The following is a 20,783-nucleotide window of genomic DNA, read 5'->3' on the forward strand; positions in this document are numbered from 1 at the left end:
CACATTTGTGAATGCATGAGAAAGACATTAGCTTTTCAGGTTATCACTGTAGAGCCAAGAAAGCTGGATGAGAAATATGTTTCATTCCTTTATTGTATGCCCATATTAGCAGAACAGCCAGCTATGGTGCAGTCAGTTACATCTGAGTAAATTCATAGAGGACAGTTGGACTGCTAAGAGTCACCAAGGAGTAAATTCTTAATATTCAAATTATGCAAGTTGTCACTGATGGTCTGATTTTGCTTGCAGAAATCTTTTACTACAAGTGCCAGTAGTCAAGCAAAAAAAAAAAGCACAATATTGTTTTCCAAGATCTGGGCCGAGGTTGAATCTGCAGTGCTGGGAATTAGAGAAATAATTTTATAAGTAAAAGATATCAGCGAGACAAAAACTATGGGCAACATTTTTAGTCTTTTGTCTAGAGTAGGACATTAAGTCTTATCTCCTGGGTATTACTTGAACAATAACTTTTTTTTTTTTTTTTTTTTACAGTAGGACAAATGGTCCTACTGTGGTGAACTAGAAGTCTGAGACTTGCACACACAGCAGATTTGTAGCTTCTTGGTATATCTTGTGTAAATACATGTTCAGGGAATGCATCTATCTGAGGCCAGGTCTACACTAGCAGATAAAATAGATTTTTTTACTTACACAAATCCAGCTATGAGAATTGCGTAGCTAGAGTTGATGTATTTAAAAAAATTTTTTGCCACCATTCACACAACGAGAGTTGGGCAGGAGAAACTCTCCCATCAACTTCCCTTATTCCTCACAAGAGCCAGGAGGACTGAGTGTCAATGGTGGTACTATGACAGTTCAATTTAGTGCATGTCCGTTAGCCGTGCTAAATCAAACCTTGCAAGAACGACCGTCAGCACATCAATATTCTGAGAAGTGTAGATGTACCCTCAGTGAATAGGCATAGGCTGTTAGTTATGTAACTACTGTTCATGCATATGTGAAAAGCACCTTATGTAAAACAAACATATGTAGCTAAAGTCCTTAGGAAATGCCTTGGAGAAAAAGTTACGATAAACTGACCTTGTTCAGTTAATTTGGAGAGAAGTAGAAGCTAAAGTGGTTGTTTATTTCATGTATACATTTACCAATTTTTATTTTACTACTTTAGCCTTAATTTCCAGCAAAGATATTAAAACTGGTTGTGGGTTGAACACATCTGCAAGTTATGTATTCACACTGTAGGTGTTTGCCCATATGCACATTCTGCATTGATCCAGAGCTAAATAGTCTGTTTCCCTTTCATGCCCCATGAAGACATATGGTGATGACAGCATTATCCAGTGTTGCTACCTTTCCTTAAGCAGAGTCCATATAGTTCTTCTGAGAGTGCTTAATTCTCCAGTTCAGAGCATTATTTTTCAAAGCTATTTATTTCATCCACTCCTTAAATTGACCTGCTTCTACTCTGATATCAGAGTTGACAGTCTTATCGCTCACATTACTTTAGGTGGACTCCCTGATCTCTTCATTCATGCTTTGCTCTTTGCATTGATCTGCATATGGACTTTAGGATTTGAATTATAGTGGGTTTGCTGTCAGTATTAAGTATGGATGAATTTCTTCTGTTATATTTTTTTTTCACTTAAATGTCCTAAATGTGAAAGGTTCTTTTGTGAAATGCAAAATCAGCAAATGAGATTATGCCTGGTATACCCTAAATCAACCTTGAACGGGGAAGGGGAAGCTTGCAGGTGCAGCATGAGCATAAATGAAATTAGCATAGTGATAAATAGCTTCATTTCTGAAGTTTAAGACGATTGAACTCAGATTGAGCTGGAAAATGGCACCATATCATAAATTAAGTGCCAAATATTACCTTGCTTAAACAAAATAATAGACTAATCCCTTGTGCTTTTTTAAAAACCAGCTCTCTGTAGACAACAGAAGAAATACACATTCTGGAGGATTTTTTAATTCAGAAAAATATTGTCTTAAATGTACAAAGTAAGATCTGCTCATTGTGCTTTAAATACATGGGTTTGTTTAAACATCAGAGCTTTTGCTTAATATGTAAGTATTCAACTCTTACTGCTGTTTTTGTCTTCCAGTTGTTTCACTCTCATTTAGATATGAGACTATCAAATTATAAAAATAATTGCCTTAATATTTGTAGGAGGCACCAAAATTGGGTGCAAACCCACTGACTTCACTGACTGATTTGGATCAGTCCCTTGGCGTGTTTATAACCTGAGGTCCAAAACCCAGCCCACAATAAATCTGTTTTGTTTTTGCCTAGTGGAGAAAAGCAAATGTAAATATGACCTGAATGGATTCCCTAAAGGGATTCCACTAGTGATGTACGGCCAGCCCCAAGCCTCTCATCAACCTTGCCTTTTTAATACTTGGTATAGATGTAGGCCCTGGCATATGAGGGATTGTTAAAATGCCCTGGTCACACATCCTGGGTGCTATAATAGCCCTTTCGAGACATTGCAAGCTTTAACTTATCCTCGGGTGCACCTGCAGCTCTGGGATCAGGCATGTGTTTGTCGCCTTTGCCATCCACTTGGTGCTGGGTACATCTGAGTCAGACCCAAGGATTGATCATGAGCAGAAAGAAAAATGTGATGTATAAATCTGAATTGATTCATACATAGTGATAGACAATCTCAGCACTATAATTTTTCGTGTTGAAATGGACACAAAGATACTTTCTAAGGCTGACACATCTGTCATCACAAATCTTGTTCATTTGAAAGCTGTATTTCAGAATTTCCAGTTAAACAGGGCTCAATGTTCAGAATATTTAAGTGTACTCAAAACAGTTAGATGTAAAATGAAAGAAGAAAAAGATTAACTGAAAGCTTTTGGTGATTCAAACTGAAGAGCTGAAATTTGTGCTCATTTTAAACATTACTTCCAGTCCATCTTGCATTGTCAGCTCCAGTTTCCAGACAGTGACCTTAAATGCATTTTGTTGTTAGCATTTAATACCAGGAAATGCAGACTTCCAGTGCTGTAAGAGCTAACAGAAATACAAATATAACAATAATACAAAACATAATGTTCAAACAGATGGATTTTCCTGTGTTATGCCATGTTATCTCATCAAGACTCTAAATGCCTGCAGAGAGAAATTTGCAGTTATGGCTGATGGAAAAATCAGGTTTATTTTTGTCTGCATTAACCAAAAACAAATGTACCCTGCAACACACACTGTTTTGGAAGGTAAAAGTTAGCTGCTAAAGAAAATAGAGCATATAAGTGAAATACCTACTAACTACAGAGTTTTGGCTAACAAATAGTTTTAAGGTTGAGTGTGAATATCCTGGATGGCATTAAACTAATAGTGCTTCTGTTAAGTAAGCTTAAAATAAACAGATGCTTCCATCATAAGAGAACAAATGGCATAAGTAGCATTTTATTGTATAAGGCTGTGACTTAGATTAGAGGTAGACCACTGAGTTTTATAGACCATTGTCATAACACCAAATAGAGAAATCTGCAGACTAGAAGCTTTAAACAGGTATGTTTTTGTCACGGGGTCTGGGGGAGGGAGTCTGGGATGCAGAACAGTGCGGGGGGTGGGGGCGGGGTTTGTTAGTAGAACAAAGCTCTTTGGTGCAGAGGTTCAAAATCCGGGACACTATCTTAAATAGTCTGGATGTAAGAGTTCTGGTTTGGTTACTTTTTGAACTGTAATTGATCAGTGGGATAGTAAGGGTTTGAAATAAGTAATAAAAATTAGTTTGATACAACTGAACACTGCAGAGAGAAGCTGGAGCATGAGAGTTGAGAAATAAAAGCAGGTAGCGTCCTGCTTCCTCTAATTCCTCATGACCCAATTGACCTATGAAGCTTAAATTTATGCCCATTGCTGGTGATATAAATTTGTGGAACAATTTATAAAAGGTGAGGGGTGTGTGCATGCACATGTGTGAAATTAAGTTCTCCAGGCTGTTATCCTTTAGCAGGAAGCAGTGAATTTATAGGTTGTATCCTTTAGTCACAATTCTGATGTTTAGCAATCTTGTCAATTCAACTTGCTTTGCCCTTTAGTTATTAGGGCAGTTGTTTTCTGACCATTAAGTCTTTTTCTCCTTTAGCTTTTCTTTTTGTTATCCAGAAATGTCACAGCTTATGCAAAGGTGGGTGAAATAACCTTTTACTGGACCAATTGTGTCTGGTGAGGTGAGACAATATTTTGAGCCCAGACCTGAAGAAGAGCTCTTTGTACGCTTGAAAGTTTGTCTTTCTCACCAACAGAATTTGGTGTGATAAAAGGTACTGCCTCACCCACCTCATGTTTCTGATATCTAGAGACCACCGTGGCTACAACACTGCTTATTCTCTTATGCTGTGTTTACCGCATAAAAATACGTGCTTGTCTAAACAGTTAATTGAATTTCTTAAAAATTTATTTTGGTTTCTTTATATTTCCAGGAAGCTGAGTTCTTTCAATCCTCAATGGCGCCTTCACAGTCCATATCACATACTTAATGTATAGATTTTTAAGGCAAAAAGGGCCCATTATCAAGAGCAGTGAAAGAACCCTAAAATTGAAGGGAGCAGTTGACTGGTGCCAGAACTGTTGTCCCTTCTCCCTAATCCTCCCCCTCCCACACACACAAGCGCACAGACTTCTTCCTTTTGATCCTCTCAACCTTTTGTTTTCTATTATAGCTGTTGAAAGGCGGAGAGTATAGCCTTTCTACTTATGGAAGCAATGGTGCCATGGCCTTCTAGCCCAATTCCCAGCCCCTCGCATTCCAGCACCCCTTACCTTTTATAATCTAGTCTGTGCTTTTGCACAGTGGACCGTAAATTTCATCCAGTCATTTCTGTGTTGAACCAAATAACTTCTGCGTGTGATACAATACTTTCTCAGAAGGACATCCAATATTTTACATATTTACAGGATCAAAAATCTGCCATGTTAATAGGTAGATTGAATAGTGAGGGATTAACCACTAGAACAAAGATGTGTACCTTATTTCCAGTTTCAGTTTCTCTCTTAAACTTCCAGTCATTATACCTTGCTATGCCCTCATATCTTCAAAGAGCACCCAACTACTACAACTTACTCCGGGTATGGACTTGCACACTGTGATCAATCTTCATTTTACTGATTGCTGTTACTTGGGTACTGCATTCCTTGACTTGGTGGGCAGGACAACTTGTAAACGAAGAATTTAAGTCTTCTCTGACTACAGTAGAGCTACTCAGGCAATAATAATAAATTGAGATAAGAATCTCATACAGCTGGAAGGGACCTTGGAAGGTCATAGAGGCCAGTCCCTTGCCCTCTTGGCAGGACCAAGCAATAACTTTTTTTTTTTTTTTTTTAAAAAAAAAAACACAAAAAAACGGAATTTTGCTCCAGATCCCTAAATAGCCCCCTCAAGGATTGAATTCACAACCCTGGGTTTAGCAGGCCAATACTCAAACCAGTGAGCAAAGAATACAGTTGTTTCTGCACAAGACTGTATAGAAAGTGATGTGTTTTTATATTAGTACCCAAAAGGAATACACTGATGTTTTTAGTGCACTGACACATCAGCCCCATAAAGTTGTTTTGTAAAACTACGTGTGTGCTTTTGATTGCCAAACTAGCACAAAGAACTATCGCTATTCTTGCTTTACCTGGAAATTCTTATCTTTATATGAAATGATTTAGGTTTCTCATCAAGTTAGTTCTCATTTGAAGTTACTTTTTGTCCCTTTTTTGTCCAGCAATATGAGGATATTTCTAGAAATGTGTATTTTGTTCTGGATCTGGTCAGTAAATGGTATCCTATCTGATCATTCAGACATCATTAGCCTTGGAAGGGCTTAGGTGCTGGCCAAAAGCAGACTTTGGAAAATTATCATTTCAGTTCAAATCAAAGAGAAAAAGTAATTCAGCTTTCTAATGAGAGAGAGAGAGATGCAAACTGCTTTTAGGGTATGAATTGGGGGTGGAGGGAGGAGGAGTGACCAACCTGCCTTCTCAAGGGAGCCAAGCTATATTTTCCCACACAACTTTCTTACGTACCAGTATTCCTTAAGGTAGTACTTCTACCTATGGGAGAAATGTAGTCATGGGAGTAACCCATGAAACTTCTCCATCTGGTGAAGTAGTTCTCTTGTAGCCCAAGACTCAGTGGTTTAATTACTGACAAAATAGGGCAAGCCTTTTCAACTGGCTGGGTCCATTCTGCAACATGTTCTTCTTTTTGAGGTGAACTTTAAATTTTCTATTGTGTACCTAGATAGTAATAACAGGTGCACTTTGATATACTGAAATATGCACATTCATAATTTTTTTATTCTTGTCCTGGAAGAAACTATGCCACTAGAATGGAGCACTAGTACAATCTTTTCCAGCATCTCATCAGTGCAAGATATTGACTTTGGCCACTTAGAACATTTGATGCTGTAAAAGTGAAGTGTGCCATCAATTTGTAGGATGACTGCTTTGATGCAGATAAGCCCAGTGTTATTGTGAAAATATAAAATATTATCGATAGAAATCGGTGTTAATTTTTGTTTCAAGTATTTTGAAGTTAATATAGCGTGTAATACATATACCATGTGGGACTTGGAATGTATGTACTTATTAACAAAGGAAGCAATATTTAATCTGCAGAACTACAAAATGGCATGTAGTCTGTGTGTGCGCGCACGCGTGCACATGAGCGCAACTTCATATACATTAAACATGTCAATTAACTGCTTATGTACTGTAGTTTGAAGTATGTAAATTAACAAGACAAGGGACTGTGGTTTTTTCCCCCTCTGAATTTATATCAGAGACACTAAATAGCTAATAAGTTCCAGCTAAAATATGGGCAGTGACAGTCTTCCTGTTGAGAATCTTCATTAGCATAAATCCTCAAAGGGTGTGGATGTTGGTCCAAAGATGGGCTTTGGAAAATATTGATTTCTGTTCAAATTAAAAAGAAAAATTGTTCAATTTTACTTTATGGCAAAACTGCTTTTAGGATGTGCATTTTCTTACAGTTGTTTGGTATGATCAGTAGTACAGTTTTATTATGCATGACAGATGGGCAACTGGTAGTGAATACTGTTAAGGTGCAGATCATTTTTATTGTAACCTTTTTATTTTGGAAGATTTCCCTTCTTCAAAGAAGCAGTCCGTGATTGCACCTGCCTAAAAGTTAATAATTTTAAAAAGACAAAACAAAATTAAAAAAAAAAAGTTTTTGGCCAGCTTTGAATAAAGTTGTTTTTCTTTGGTTCAAAAATAACGTTTTTTTCCATGTAATTGCATGTTTTGTTTTTAAAAAGCAGAAAACACTAAGTATGTATTCAGTTAAGAAGAGTTAGTTCTGATTTAATAAATTATGCTTGTTCGAGCATTGTATATATCGTGTGTACAATATAAAACTTGGAATGTTGAGGAATGTAGAATTCACATTTTCTGCAATATTTATGGGCTTTGAGATTCCGAACTGCTCACACACTGAAGTCTGAAATGGCAATTGCGAAAATTGTATATAATGTGAAATTTAAAATATGAATAAATATACAAAATAATGTTTTCAATGAGTAACTAATGGTTAAAAATTCAGAAGCAGCTGTACAGCAAGTGATGTGTTGAAACCTCAGGATATATTTTTATTAAATATTGTTATTTAACTGCATATTATAAGTGGCAATGTTTTCAGTTTTTAAATTAATTTGCATTATTCTGGATGGTGACCTAGACAAGTGAAATTTTCTAATTTTGGTTTTCATTTTTAACAGCAAGATTTAAATAATGCAGAATATCAAAATAGATTATTATACTGCAACAATGTCATCTTCTCTTTTAAGGTTTTGATAGGGGGAAGGATGATGCATCACAAAGTAAAGACGATTCTGCACATTCAATGTCAAAAAGCAAGGTAAGCAAAAGCACCTTTCCAAAAGCTGATTTTGATATGTGCATGGCATCATCCATTTGTTTTGTGTACTGGGTTTTAATGACAAATGTATTTAATTAATGAGGGTTAATCTGGTAGAATGCTGTGCAGACTTCTCAGGAGAGGAGGATTAAATACTAGTAAGAGTATAGCTTCCACTTTATTAGGGTGACTTTTTAAGCATAAACCTACAGTGCAAATTCAAGAAATTCAGAATTGTAGTTCTAATGTCTTTCTTAAATATCTCAGTTAGAAAACAGGGGTGCAGTCCTGTGCCTGGGTGTCCGCCTACCTCGGATTGCTGGAAGTGGGTACTGGACAACAAGATGGGTCATTTGATAATTGCTCTGTTCTCTTCATTCCTTCTGGAAGTATCTGGCTGTAGCTCCTGTCAGAAAACAGTAGACTGGACTAGATGGACAATTGGTCTGACCCAGTACGACCGTTCTTGTGTTTTTAACTAAAATTGTATCAGTGTAGATATTTGCAATTGAATAGAAATAGTTAAGGCACCCAAACAGTGCCACACTATAGGCTGAACCTCCCTGGTCTGACACCTTCAGGATCTGGCCAGTCTTAAGCAGGGGAATTTGTTGGACAATGGGAGATAGGTGATTGCCCCTCCACTCCTGGCCACTCTCTTCCCTTTCCTCCCCCACACCCACATGGCTCCAGCCCACCAGTTCTACCCTATGAGTGCTCCAGCCCTGGAGCAGTTATGGGCTCCCCAACAATGCTGGACCAGGGTTGTTGCTGAATTGGGGAAGGCTGGATTAGGGAGGTTCAACTTGTACTATAATAACAGTCCCTATCTCAAAGAGCCCACAGTCTAAGCTCTAGTCTACACTGCAAGGTTATATCAACGCAAGGCAGCTTCCCTTGACCTAACTGTCACCGTGCACACTATAGTCTTGTTCCACTGGTGTAAGTAGCCTAGTAAATCGGGAGAACTCCACTTCCCTGAGAGGTGCAACATTTATGTCAACCTCCTTTTGAGAAGTCATAGTAGATTTTATGTCCTTTGAAGTTTTGCATTTTGTCTTTTATATAAGTTTAAAAAAATGTAAACCACTTCAGATGTTTTAGATAGAGAGGTGGGGTAAAAATATTTTAAATATATTAACTGTATTATGTAGTTGGAGCAATGCTGCACTACTTGTATTGGCTGATGGTGGTTTTGTCAGTTTCATTAGATTCCCAGATGGACTGCTGCCTGCAGGCTCCCCACTCAGGGATTGTGAGAGCTGGGGATGGAGGGACAGGGTAGCTGCTTGGAGCTGAGAACTCTGGCTCTTAAACCCCCCCCCCACTCTCTCTCTCTTCAGTGGATGGATGCGCGCATGCTGAGGCAGGTTCACGCTGTTGAGGGAAGGTGGTGTGGACATCAGCTGCCTAAGTAGTTACTGCAGTGGCTGTAAATGGACCTATGTAGGTTGACTCAAGGCTTCTGTGTAGACATGTACCTAGCGAACTGGTGAATGTAAGTGGGATATGTACCTGGGTTGAGCTTCATTGGCTGAGTGGGAAAGAGAGGAGGCCTTGGGTCCATTGTTGGAGATGGAATTTCAAGTGGTTTTGGGTACATGGGAGTTGGAGTGAACTGGCAAAACTGTGGGGTGAAGTGGTTGGAGTTGGTATGTTGGCAGAGCTGGAGGGTACCATATCTCTCATCTGAACACCAACCTTTCTCTTCTTCCTTGCCACTATTTTATCCCCTACTTGCGCAGCAGCACAAACGCATCATCTGCTCTTTTCTCGGCCTCTCATACAAGCATAACCCCACAGCCAAAGGCTTCCTGTTGCGAATTTGAATTCGGCAGGCTTTCTGTTAACTAATTCGTGCACACCTGAAGAGGAGCAGAGATGGAAGCAGCCAGAGCAGAGTACTGTGGGGCATTGTCAGATACATATGAGACACTTGGAGGCTAAATTATTTGATTCAAAGACATGGTGCTTCCATACTAGCTTCCTTCAAACTTTTAAATTCGAACTTGAAACCCACCTGCTTTCGATGATATTAGGATATCGAGCTTAGCACTCACTTAAATTGAGCTAATGGTATTTACAGTTTAGAGAGTGACATATATCACATAGCCTAGGTTTACTAGTACAAGACAGCAGAAGGAAACAGGATTTTTGGTGGGGGTCTTTAGCTTGGGAACTCTTGGTCACAGGACCTCATACTTCAGTCATTAGCACTACCCCATGTCCTCATGAGGCAGACCAAATTTCAAATCAGTCCAAGTAACTGTTCAGTTTTTAAAGCACTCCTAAGAATTGAATTTTAAAGCATATAAACTGGTGGGAATAGAAACCCTCGAGCTCAGCTGTTCGCAAACTATAGGTCGGAACCCCAAAGAGAATCATGATGGCATTTTAATGGGGGTGTCTGGAAGGGTGTTAAACTTGCTGGGACCCACGGCCGAAGGCAGGCTTTGGACCTGGGCTTCGGTGCCCTCTCCCAGACTCAAGTGGTAATTTTTGTTGTCAGAAAAAGTCAAAGTAAAGTGCAGTCTGAAAACCATCACGTAATGTTTTTTTGTTTTTATTCCTGTATTAGTGCATGCATGCTGCAAAAACTGCATGTTTTCTTAAACACTGCTCCATTTGGATTGTCCAAAATTTAGTGGCTCCACGCACCTTGGGCAGCACTTCTCACGCAGTAAGACTCTTGACCTGCATTATATTCCTAGTTTGAGCTATAGCTCTGAAGAGGATGATGGGGAAGAAGACGTAGAAGCTTTCTTAAATTTTTTTTCCCAAGAATTATCTCTGGAAACCCTGGTTCAAAGACCTCACCCACTCCTGTAGTGCACAATACTTCAAAGGAATCTACTAATGCAGTTTTATGGAGGATTTATGGAAATTGACCTTTCAAACAGAATTTGTGATGCAGCTTCAACTATAATGCTACTATTGCCCACTATATTATTTGCATTACCCAGACCCTGTGACGTTGTAATCTATTTACATTGTAAGGAAAGGGCAATTTGTGGGAGTGCAGGTGTTCTGAATATTTATTTACTTATAGATTATTCTCTCTAAAGGAGATGCCCTGTATTGGATATGCAAAACTAAAAGTTTTAATCCCTGTTTAAACTGAAAAATGTAATGCAACTTGACATATGGAGCTGTTTTGGAAATTCCACAATAATTTTGCAGATACAGTTTGAACCTCTCTACTCTGGTACACACTCATCTGGCAACATCCGTAATCCGGCATGATTTTAGTTAGCTGGATGACCACTTGTCATGGGAGTGGCCAAGTTTTCTGGAGTCCCATAAAGTTTGTTTATAGCCACCACTCCTGGCTCTATTTTCGGTGCTGTAATTTATCCCTAAATGTCTTCTAAGAGCCCAGTAAGTAGTGTGCAGCATTATCAACATTTCCACATTATTGATTTCCTGTTGTCTGGCAAATTCTCTGGTTTGGCACCAGTCAGGTCCCACGCATGCTGGATTAGAGACCTTCAATCTGTGTTGAATTTAAAGAAAAAAAACTAGCACAGTTATCCTACAGCCCAGAGTTCCTGTCTCCTAAGCCAAGTGCTCTGCAGGTGATGGAAAAGTCTTGGAATTCTGTGATGTCACAGTTGAGAAGGCTGGAGTGTGTTTATATGGTCTCTTAGCTCTGACTCTGGATTTTGTCAGAGGCAAAACAATATATCATTCAATTCTAGTCCATACTCTGGTTGCACTGATCAGGGAAAGGGAGAAAATACAGTTGATGGTCCTGAAGCTTTTTTTTTAACTGAAATTCTTTAATTTATGATTTAATTATATTTCTGATCATTGAACATTAACCCAATTTATTTTATCTTTGCTTTTCAGATTTTCGTGTCTTTCTCTGTCAGATAACTTCAGTCTTTATCCTTTCTAGTTACTTTCTTACATAGATTGTGTAAGCTGCAATAAGGAAACAATGTGTTCTTTCCATCATAAACAGCATTTTCCACCCTCAGTTTTGCTGTTGCTGAGTTTTGATAGGAGTCATCACTCCCTAGACCTCAGGATAAGCTTTCAGAGAGAAAATTGGCTGTTCAGCTCTAAAGGCTAAGTGACAGCCCTTTTATCTAAGCATGGAATGGACCAACAGTGATGACAGTCACTCAGCATACAGTACAAGGAAGGTACAGCACGTACCTCACTAGGAACTGCAGTTGGTGCTTTTTATAGTGTTTCCTTTTTAAAATGTTTTTTCTCTTGTCACTTTTTTAATATGTTAGGTGATGAGCTTTCGTGGGACAGACCCACTTCTTCAGATCATAGCCATACCAGAACAGACTCAATATTTAAGGCACAGAGAACCAAAAATAGTAATCAAGGTTGACAAATCAGAAAAATATTATCAAGGTGAGCAAATCAGAGAGCAGAGGTGTAGAAGTGGAGGGGAGAGGTCAGGAATTAAATTAAGCCAAGTATGCAAAAGAGCCCCTGTAATGAACTAAAAAATTCCCACCCCGGTTCAAACCACGTGTTTAATGTGTTGCCTTTGAATATAAAAGATAGTTCAGCAGCCTCTCTTTCCAAAGTGTTGTGAAAATTCCTCTTCAGTAAGACACAAAACTTCAGGTTCAGGTCATTAACAGAATGGCCCACTCCATTAAAATGCTGGCTGACCAGTTTGTGGATTAGGACTGGTTTTTATGTCTATTTTGTGCCCATTAATTCTTTGTCTAAGAGTTTGAAGTCTGTTCAATATACAAAGCATCTAGGCATTGTTGACACGTGGTGGCATATATGATGTTAGTTGAGAAACATGAGAATGCGCCTGTGATTCTGTGAATAACCTGGTTAGGTCCAGTGATGGTATCTCCAGAATAGATATGTGGACAAAGCTGGCAATGGGCTTTGTTGCAAGGAAAAGTTCCAGGACTGGTGTTCCTGTGGTATAAATTGTGGTTGTGGATGAGAATCTCCATAAGGGTGGGAGGTTGTCTGTATGAGAGAACAGGCCTGTCACCTCGGGCCTTCTGGAGTGTGGCATCCTGATTAAGGATAGGTTGTAGGTCTTTAATGCTTTGCAGTGGTTTGAGTTGGGGGCTTTGAACTGGGATGGGAATTTAGGTCATTATAGGGGCTCTTTTGCTCTTAATCTAATTCTTGACTCCCCCCCCCGGCCCACTTTCTGCCCCTCTACTCTCTGATTTGCTCACCTTGATGATGATTTTCTGATTTGTCAACCTTGATTACTATTTTTGGTTCTCTGTGACTTAAATGTTGAGTCTGTTCTGGTATGGCTATGATCTGAAAAAGTGGGTCCGTCCCATGAAAGCTCATCACCTAATAAATTATTCTGTTAGTCTTTAAAATGCTACTGGACCGCTTTTTTGTTTTGATAGTATATAGAAAAGCACAGCTTTCTCTGTTACTTTTTAATATGTGAAGTTAGTGCTCAGAAAAGGGGTGGGGTTGACATCTCTGGAGTCCAAAGTCTTCCATTTATCTACTAAACAAGTTCCCCATTGGCAGCTTCATCACAGTGCCTTTCCAATGAACTTCAACCCTCCCATGGAAACCGTTTTCATAGTTGTAGGATTAATGTGCATGAGTGTGGGATACAACACACACATTATTTATACTTCAGATTGCCTGTCTAAAGGAATTAATACAATCTGAAAACTTCTAAGTGGTATTTCAGGTTTTGTCCCGGTACTTTTCTTTTGCATTCTTCTCGCTCTCTCCAAAAATGGTTGAAGCAAAGTACAGGTTGGACCTCCCTGATCCAGCACCCTTGGGAGCTGTGCCATCCTGACGGAGGGAGTTTGCCAGAGCAGGGGAGGTTAGGCCACTGTGGGCCACCCTGCTCTAGCCAGTAAAGCTCTTTGCCTCCAGCAACTGCCTACCCCCGTAATGGCGGCAGCTCCATGACCCCCAGCTACTTCTCCCTGCCCTGGGGTTGGCAATGGCTCTGCACCCCTGACTGCTGGGGCTCCCCACCCCCTACTGGACCACGGATGTTGCCAGACCAGAGAGGTTCAACCTGTAATTATTTTTTCTTTCTGCCAGTGTGGCTTAAGTGTTTGTTTGAATCCTTATGACTTAATAGACAAAGGATTCACATGTCCAGATTTGTTTGTTTGTATTTGTATTTTGTTTTGAACAGGCTTATAATAGGAAATGAATAGACCTCACTCCCCCTCATCCCATATGTAAGTTGAGTGTAGGGAATCTCCATATAGATAGACACATTTTAAATTCAGTCATTCCTAAGTGTTTCAGAAAGAAGCTTTATTGAATAAACTTTGTATTGGAAACAGAGACTTGGAAATGAACAGCTGTCTATTCAGAAGGCTGATTAGGTTGAGAGGTTGCTTTATCATACATGCCACAAGAAGACTGTATTGGTTTCTGGGTGTTGTGTTACAAAAGCAAGTCATGTCAATCCAGGGTTATTTTGGTGTGTAGAGAAATACATTTCATTTCAAATTTGTTTTTCTTTTGGTAGCAGATAATTGCTGAATAGTTCTGAATGATGATTTACTGGGTTGCGGTAGTACTGACAAATGGGAAGCTGTCGCATCACATCAGACTTTCCCTGTGGATGGTCTGTTGCCACACTTGGGATGGGTTAATCATTTCCCTCTTCCAGCTCTTTCAGAAAGTGGGCAACAGAAAGATAGAATATTCTAATTTTTTAAGATCTGACAAAAAATAAAATTATGGTGTTGAGGCAGCACATTGACCTGCAGTGAATGAAGGCTCAGGTTTTATAAGCAACCTTGAATCTAACTCTCCAGTCTGGTGGAGCTTGAGTGCTCTACTGAGACGTCTTAGTCTTCTGTAATTTGCAGCGGAAGGGAGAGTAGTAACGGAACTCTGCTTGATCATGCAACAAATTTAACTCTAGCTGAGTCTGAAGAGGTTGCATGGTTCCCTTAATGGGTCAGGCAAAATAACCTCAAGAGCAGCTGGCACAGGAGGAGTTGTAAGCCTGTAGGTGTTAAATACTGCAGAAGTGAGCACCTGCCAATTTTAAATTTCCTACAGCCCATCTTTCAGCCAAACAACATTTGGGTGGGGGTAGGGGTCAGGCAGACAACTCAAGTCTGCTGATTGGTGGGGGAGGGGTTCAGAGTAAGGGCAGCCGGCTTCAGTGGTGTTACTGAGAATGCTCAGTACAAGCTAAACACAAAAGGTTGGGAAGCATGAATTATTTCCTGCATCCCATCTTCCCCCTTACATTGCTTCTACATTGAGCTCTGGAAAAACAACTTAAAACTAATCCCATTTGGAAGATTAAACGAGTTCCTTAGCAACAGATTTCACATTCAGCAAATTTAGTATGTGTAGCTGAGCTTCCTCTGCACCATTGATTTCTGAGGCTCCTTCAGGCCTTAGTGTAGCAAAGCATAATTCTGTAAATAGACTGAACCAGATTAAGAAAAATTGGTTTTATTTTTATTGAAGGAAATAAAATGAAAAGGTGAAGACAATAGAAACATATAGAAATATCTGTGCACATCACCAGGCCTGCTGGTGGGGGTGGGGCAAAGAGGGCAGTTGCCCCAGGGCCCAGCATTTCAAAGGGGCCAAGAGCTGCTGCCACTGCCAAAGTAGCAGAAGCAGCCAGAGCTCTGGGCCCTTTTGAAATGCCATGTGCAGCACTGTGTTCCCACTCTGCGTGGCTCTGAAGGAGAGGGGTGGCCTCCAGGGATCACTACTGTACGTCATGCCCCTTCTGCCCAGAAGGGTTGGGGAGCCAAGCCCCACCTCCCACCTTGCCCCCACACCTGCCTTGCTGCACTTCACTGATAGGAAATGGTTGGTTTGTTTGAGTGAAACATTATCCTAATGTGTCCAGGTATCTATCAGTGGTAATTATTTTGTAAATTTCAGTCTGAATCCAAGCTTTACAATGGCTCTGATAAGGACATCTCATCTACATCAAGCAAGCTTACGAAAAAGGAGTCTCTTAAGGTGAGTCACTTTCCAAAATAGTTTAACAGCCTGTAGTATGACCATCCTGCTAGGCCACCTTTCATTCAGACCTCAGAAGATAAATAGGGATAAGACTTCAAAGACAGGGGGTTGGCAATGACTTTTTTGATGGGGAGGGTACTCCAAGAATCTTCTAAGTGGCCACGCACCACACTCTTCTAGGTTGGGTAAAGAAAGGAACTCAGGGTAGGGCATTGGCATGCAGGAGGGAGTGAGAGGTCTGGATGGGAGTTGGGGTGAAGGAGGAGGTTGTCACCTGGAGCAGGGGATTGGGGTTCAGGATCCAGGAAGGGCGTACAGGTGCAGGAGAGCATTCTGACCTGAAGGAGGGGGTGTAGGAGGGTATACAGGGTCTGGAAGGGAGTTGTGACCTGGGACGGGATTGGGTTACTGGATCATGGGAGGGAATGGGGGTGCAGATGGTTTTGGTTACATGGGGATAGGAGTGTGGGAAGGGGCATACGACTTCAGGGGAGGGGCTGGGGTGCCAGAGGCAGGCTCTGGCTGGAGGTGCTTACCTATGTGGCTCTCATCCATCACTGGGATGTTCCAGCATCACTTGGAGAAGCACATAGCCCCTGCAGCCAAGTCACCCTGACCACTGGGCAGGACAGGCTCGGAGCCTGCCTGAGCATCCTGCTGGTGGGCTGGAGGCTGTATTTTGTTTGCTCTTGTCTGAGATAGAGCCCTGAGTGGGACAGCTTTTTTCAATCCAGTTCCCATACCACCCCAGCATACCCACTCCTGGCACTGCATGATTCTTTCTTTTTTTTTTTTTTTTTTTTTTTATTCCGCTTCCACCAGCGGAACAGGACATCCAACCAAAGAGATACATCCTCCCCGCACTACTACTTACTTAGAAAGGTGGTTAATATGCACTGTGTATGCACCTATGAATGAAATTCAGCCAATTATTCCATTAAAAGAATAAAACAAATCTTGTTTAAACCATGTGAAAAAATTTCAACTCCTGCCATAATAGACATCGAATTTGTTTCTATCCCTTTCTTAAATTTGAGAATCAAAACCTTAATTTACAAACCTTTTTAACTATACAAACCTTCAAACAAAAGAAAACTTGCTTTACATTACTGAACTGATGAGAAATTTAGGATTTTCCTGCAAATTACTGCAGTCTTTTTTAAAATGCCTGCCCATTCCTGCTTGCAACATAATGCAGTTGACCTGCTGCCTCTGTTACGGCAATGGTTCTTGTGGGACCTGCAGGATCCCAGGGCACTACTGTAAGAAATATGTAGGACCATTGCTGTACAATGACAGTAAGGTAGTGTAGTGTTTCTTTGGTGCAGTCTTTAGGAATCACATGGAAAAAGGGAAATGTTGATTGTTGAATCACCAACACTTATATTTTGTGGTACTTTGATAGTGTTTCATCGATATAGTAACAATATCAGACTCTGCAAAGTGAATTACTGGTATGAGAGCTCCTACGTGCAGAATTTTTCAGCATGGGGCCAGAAACAAATTATCTTGTTTGATTTGAATGCAAAACAATTTCTTCTCTACCTTTTACATCAGATTAAAAACAGATTTGTTTTGAATTAACAAAAACATTGAGTCAACTTGGAAATAACTTTTCAAATCTTCTTGTTTTGAGTTCTTGCTTGAATTTGGTTGTGTGAGCATTCCACGTTTTTTTTTTTTTAATAATTTGGTCAGTTTTTTAAATTGAACTTTAAATTGTTGATTTTTAATTGAAAAGTTGAAACAAGATAGTCAGGTTCAGACTTGTCAAAATAGAAATGTTTCAACTCTTCAACATTTTTTCAGTTGAGACTGTTTGCCAAATTTCAAATATTTTGATTCCTGAAAAAAGTAGTGGTGAAAAAGCAATTCATTGGAAAAAAATTTTCATCCAGTTCTTGAGGTGTTCTAATCACAGACCTTGCTACTAGGAGCGGGGGGGAAAAAATCACTTATTTCTGCTGGGGAAAAAATGTAAATACTGTCATATCCCTCTTTTGTGATTTTTTTAATCCAATGGAAATTTTAACATGCATACTTCTCCCAAATCCAAAATCTGCACAATTATGTCAGTGTATAAGAACTCAAAATTGACTACTAATTGATTTGTAAATCAAATTGTAACTGTCTTGTCTTTCCAACATGGAGCGGTGAAATAAACAGTAAAATAGGGAAAGATGATTAACTTGTTATTTAAAATATACAATTTTAAGGTGGTGGTTGAATTTTTTTTTCATTTGACATTTAAAGTGTCTTGTCTCCAAACTGAGTAATAAAAGTGGAGTGTGTTCAAGACATTCTTCCACATTTTAAAGGTGCTTGTTTGTTTTTGTTACAGGTTGAGCTTTACACCTTAGTTTTCCTGAGTTTTTGGTGGTTGCAATGACTTTTTTATTGCTTTGACTTGCTTTTTCCTTGCAATTTTAAATAGTTTTACCATCTTCTGTGTTTGTTAATTACAGGTTCAAAAGAAAAATTACAGAGAAGAGAAGAAGAGAGCTACGAAAGAATTGCTTAGCACAATCACAGACCCATCCGTTATTGTTATGGCTGACTGGCTGAAGGTTAGAGCTTGACTGCGAAACCTGAGATGAAATTTTAGCAGCTGCCTTCTGTTTACCTGCCACAATAGAAAAGGCTCAGAATCCTAGTGGGTTACTGATTAATGTTTTTTGACCAGCAGAGCATCTATTAATTGCAACCCAGAGGCTCCATGCTTGAATCCTTGGGGATAACAGAGGGAGCTGGCTGTTACTTACTGCAGTCACCATAGTTACATTGCTCTAATGTGTACAGCAGCCAATTTAAAAAACCAGTTGGGATTATGCTTTATTTGTACTTGTGGACTTCATATTTGAAAAGTACTAGAGCATTTCATAGTAGAAATCCCCAAATGAAGGCCAGTAATCTTCTTGGGTATTTTAACAAAGATTTCTTCCTCTTTTTTTTTTCTTTCCTCCCAGATGAAATAAGCTGTAATCCTAGAATTTTATTCCCATAGGAGGGGTGAGAAATTCATCCAAGTAGCAGGCAGTACAATCAGCAATAAGACATTGCAAAAACAGTGTGGGTACTTGCACAGTGATTACACTAAACGGCATACCCATCAGAGGTAATATTTGCCATGCTCTTGGAAAAGCCTTATTAAATAGAAGAGTTAAATCAGTACCATAGAAGTCAACAAATTGATGTTTGGCCAGGTTGATAGGAAGGAGTAAGTTGTAGACTGATGAGAACTTAATCAAAAGCATCCAGACCCCAAACATTTAAATCCAAGGAACCGTATGATCTCATGCTGGTGCACAGGTGTCTCATAGCCAGTAACCCAAGCCACAGCTGGAATTGTTGTATATTTATAGATTGGCCCTTTGATTTCTGTTGAAAATCAATTGTGAAGATCTCTGAGCTGTTGAAACCCAATGTCTCTCGGGGTATTTCTCCACATCAGGTTGGCCAGTGCCAGAACAGCTTGGGCAGGGGCTGAGGGGATGCTTCATTGCTGTGTAGACTTCAGCCTCAGGTTGGAGCCTAGGCTCTAAGACCTGGCAGGATGGGAGAGTCTCAGAGCCAAGGCTCTAGCCTGAGCCCAGAAGTTTACACAGAAATGAAACAGCCCTTCAGGGCAACCCTTTCAAGCCTCAGTCAACTGTTGTGGGCCAGTTTTGACTTTTTCTTTGCTGGGTAGTTATACCCTAAGGGAGCAATTGCATTCTTCACCAGCTGTAACTTCTGATAGTTGTATTTCAATAGTTGCATTCAGAGTCTATTATAGCAAACCCATATATCGCGAATAATGATGCTAATGGTTAAATATACTCTGGTTCTAGACAATCTGGCTGCATCTGCCGACCAGGCTTATGTCAAAATAAGCTATTTTGGAAATAGCGCTGCTACACACAAATGTATTTCAAAATATCACTTAGCTATTTCAAAAAATAATCTGCACACACAGCACTTTTTTCGAAATAATGCCTGTTCTGAAATACTTGTTTTTTAAATTACAAGACTCCTGTGTTAGCATATAGGCTAACAGATATTTTGGAGCATAAGCTTTCGTGGGCAAAGACCTACTTCATCAGCTGCACTGGGCGGCGGGGGGTTCCCAGAGGATGGGGATTGAAAAGAAACTGGGAGTGGCTGGCCAATTACAAAAGCAGTTTCTCTTCTCTTGATGTTCACCCTCCGCATTAGTTGCTGATAATGTGCCATATTCTCTGTGACTGAATGTATCTTGTCAACGCTGGCCCTCCTCTTGACCAGGACTCCCTCCTTTTCAGGAACCGATAAATTTAGACTCTCCTCTGGAACTCCCTCATGCAGCTGACAAAGTAGGTCTTTGCCAACAAAAGCTTATGCTCCAAAATATCTGTTAGTCTACAAGGTACCGCAGGATTCTTGTCATGTTTGAAGATACAGACTAACTCAGCTACCCCTCTGATATTTTAAAATAGGTGCTGTTAAGACCGTGAATACTGCTTACTTCAAAATAGCTATTTCAAAATGAGTGCTATCCCATGTCTTAACATCACCTATTTTGAAATAGTTTTTTTTCTAAATAGATGCTATTCTTCCTGCAGTGAGATTTACCAGTTGGAAAATAACGCACCCACTATTTCAAATTTATTTTGAAAGCGCATGTGTGTAGTGGAGACAGCAGCAAAGTTATTTCTAAATAACAGCTGTTATCTCAAAATAACTTGGCTGTGTGGTTGTAGCCTCTGGGAGCATCCAGAAGGAATCAGGGACCAGAAGTACAGTAAATCCTCAGAATGCACAATTTTTAGTTGCATTTCACTCATAATGTTAATGCGAGTTAAGTGTGACTCAAAATCCTGCTCCTCCCCCTCCCCCACCGCCCTGGTTCAGATCACTCACCTGCTCACTGCCCCAGTATGGCTCCAGCTCAACCCCTGCCCTACCTCATATGCAGCCCCAGTTCAAAACATCCCACTCCCCCGAAATGTGCTGCTCTGGTTCAAACCCCTGCCT

The 20,783-nt window shown here is 40.0% G+C and overlaps 1 protein-coding gene across 6 annotated transcripts in view; it reads left to right on the forward strand.

The window, feature by feature from the left end:
- The window catches only part of OSBPL8 (oxysterol binding protein like 8), a 166,639-nt gene that overhangs the window by 88,943 nt on the left and 56,913 nt on the right, over positions 1-20,783 (forward strand). For all 6 annotated transcript variants that reach the window (XM_075012541.1, XM_075012573.1, XM_075012532.1 and 3 more), the window contains 3 exons: positions 7,780-7,850; positions 15,708-15,788; positions 18,257-18,358. In XM_075012541.1, coding sequence (XP_074868642.1) covers positions 7,780-7,850; positions 15,708-15,788; positions 18,257-18,358 — 254 coding nt within the window. The remainder of the gene's footprint in view (positions 1-7,779; positions 7,851-15,707; positions 15,789-18,256; positions 18,359-20,783) is intronic.

Source organism: Carettochelys insculpta, chromosome 1 (assembly GCF_033958435.1).
Source record: "Carettochelys insculpta isolate YL-2023 chromosome 1, ASM3395843v1, whole genome shotgun sequence".
Classification (NCBI taxonomy): domain Eukaryota; kingdom Metazoa; phylum Chordata; order Testudines; family Carettochelyidae; genus Carettochelys; species Carettochelys insculpta.